This window comes from Penaeus monodon, chromosome 16 (genome assembly GCF_015228065.2).
Source record: "Penaeus monodon isolate SGIC_2016 chromosome 16, NSTDA_Pmon_1, whole genome shotgun sequence".
In the NCBI taxonomy this organism is placed as follows: Eukaryota; Metazoa; Arthropoda; class Malacostraca; order Decapoda; family Penaeidae; genus Penaeus; species Penaeus monodon.
Genome location: NC_051401.1, coordinates 23,685,054 through 23,687,553, shown reverse-complemented (window position 1 = coordinate 23,687,553; position 2,500 = coordinate 23,685,054). Strand labels below are relative to the sequence as shown.

Genomic DNA, 2,500 nt, shown 5'->3' with positions numbered 1-2,500 from the left:
AAGGCAATGGCAAACCACCGCTCTAAATTGCCAAGAAAAATCATGGAGAGCCCATGATCGTCAAGGCCGCGATGGCCGAATGGTTAGAGTATCAGACTCAAGACTGTCACGACGGCAATCTGAGTTCGAGGGTTCGAGTCACCGGCCGGCGCGTTGTTCCCTTGGGCAAGGAACTTCACCTTGATTGCCTACCTAGCCACTGGGTGGCCAAGCCAGCCCAAGTCAGTGCTGGTCCCAAGCCCGGATAAATAGAGAGAATGACTACCTAAAAAAAAAAAAAGGTAACACCGGCACTCTCCGTGGAAAGGAACTGGGGACCCTACCACGTACTCACTCCGGGAGCATCACAACATGAAAAAAAAAAAAGTATCATTCTGTGACCACGGCGGCTCAGACATGAACCTACCGTTAAAAGAAGAAGAATATATATATATATATATATATATATATATATATATATATATATATATATATATATATATATATATATTAAGGCCAGTATGCAATCATGGACATGCCTAACGAGCGGGAGTTATTCCAGAGAAGGAGAATTGCGTATGTCCAGGGCTGTTAGATACTAAGATTTATTAAGAGGACAAGTGAATAGCATTACTGTAAATGGATACGAAATGTAAGGTATGAGGTAACGAATAAATATCTTTATAGTTTCCCGAGGAATGACTTCGAGTGTATGTCGGCAGATAAGTAAAGTAAGATAAGTAGGTTTGGCGTTGGTGGTGTCGGGACAAGTCTCCTGGAATGGCCCGAGATCCATTTCGTTTGGCACTGTCAGGGTTTTACGAGTGGTGGCCACGGTTGGTGAGACGGCGCAAGAGTGATATGAATAAGGTATCGTCCGAGTGTTATCCTGGTCTGGATGACAGAATGGGATTAAATAGAAAAATATGATACTGACGTTTTTTTTTTTCTTTTTTTATTTCATTTAGTTTTTTTACAACCATTATCTGTTTTTCCTTTTAGAAAATAGGAATAGGAAAACAAAGGAAAAATAGAGTGGTAATAGATAAATGCAGCAACAGAATTTGTCAGTTATTTTTACATCTTCTTTTACCAACACTGTTTACCTTATCAAGGTCATATCTTTTGTTAGGTAAATAACATATTAATGGCATGCTGATTGTTTGTCTCATACTGACCATGTATATGTTGTCAATGAAAAAGATTATTGATTATTTGGAATTATAACACACGGAGAGAGAGAGGGAGAGATAAATAGCAATTATAATAGCTGACCTTAGTCATATATATATATATATATATATATATATATATATATATATATATATATATATATATATATATATATAAAAGATTACTGATTATTTGGAATTCTAACAAAAGGATTTTTTTTTCAGGAAGATTCCCATATTGCAACCATTATGTTGACGTTTTTTTTTCACTACACACACACACACACACACACACACACACACACACACACACACACACACGCACTATCCATACATACAATTTATATTAGGAAAACACACACACGCACATACTGTCCACACACACACTTAGTATTAAGTAAACACACACACAAATCAAACCTTCCATGAATCTAACCAAATCTAACCAAACCATCACCCACCCCTTTTACCCCCCCCCAAAAAAAAAAAAAAAAAAAAAAAACGATAAAATAAAATAAAATAAAATAAATGAATAAAAATAAACCCACCTTCACACAGCACAGAGTTGCTGCTGACGAAGAACCGGCTGATCAACGGATGACGTGGCTTTCTCGTAGAGCCACAGTCCGGGATACTTGCTGATGTGTCCGTCGCTCCAGTCCACCACTATCCCGTGCACGTTGCTCTGGGGGGAGGGGGGGAGTTGATGGTGAGAATGGTGATGAGGGTGATGATGATGGTGTAGATGGTGATGATGGTGATGATGATAAGAATGGCGATGATGGTGTAGATAGTGAGAATGGGGATAATAGTGTAGATGGTGTGAATGGTGATGGTGGCGTTGATGGTGATAATGGTGATGATGGTGAAAATGGTGATGGTGCTGTAGATGGTGATAATGGTGATGATGATGTTGATACTGTAGATGGCGATGATGGTGAGAATGATGATGATACTGAGGATGGTGAGGATGAAGAATTAGTTAGGGTGACGAGAAGAAGGATGATATAATGCTGATAACGAGAAATGTAATAATAATAATTAATATATGATTAATAATAATGATAACAACAACAACAACAATAAAAACACAACAACACTAATAATAATAATAATAATAATAATAATAATAATAATAATAATAATAATAATAATAATAAACAACAACAACAATGATAACAACGATAACAATACAACATAACTACTACTACTATCAATAATAATAGTAATAATAATAATAATGATAATAATAATAATAATAATAATAATAATAATGATAATAATAATAATAATAATAATAATAATAATAACAATAATAACAATAATAATAACAAGAAGAAGAATGATTA

General features: G+C 35.3%; 1 protein-coding gene across 1 annotated transcript in view; it reads right to left on the bottom strand.

Moving 5' to 3' along the window:
• Positions 1–2,500, bottom strand: part of LOC119582639 (trimethyllysine dioxygenase-like) — a 6,415-nt gene that overhangs the window by 901 nt on the left and 3,014 nt on the right. The window contains exon 4 of the mRNA XM_037931035.1: positions 1,700–1,836. Within this exon, the coding sequence (XP_037786963.1) occupies positions 1,702–1,836 (135 nt within the window). The 3' untranslated portion in view covers positions 1,700–1,701. The remainder of the gene's footprint in view (positions 1–1,699; positions 1,837–2,500) is intronic.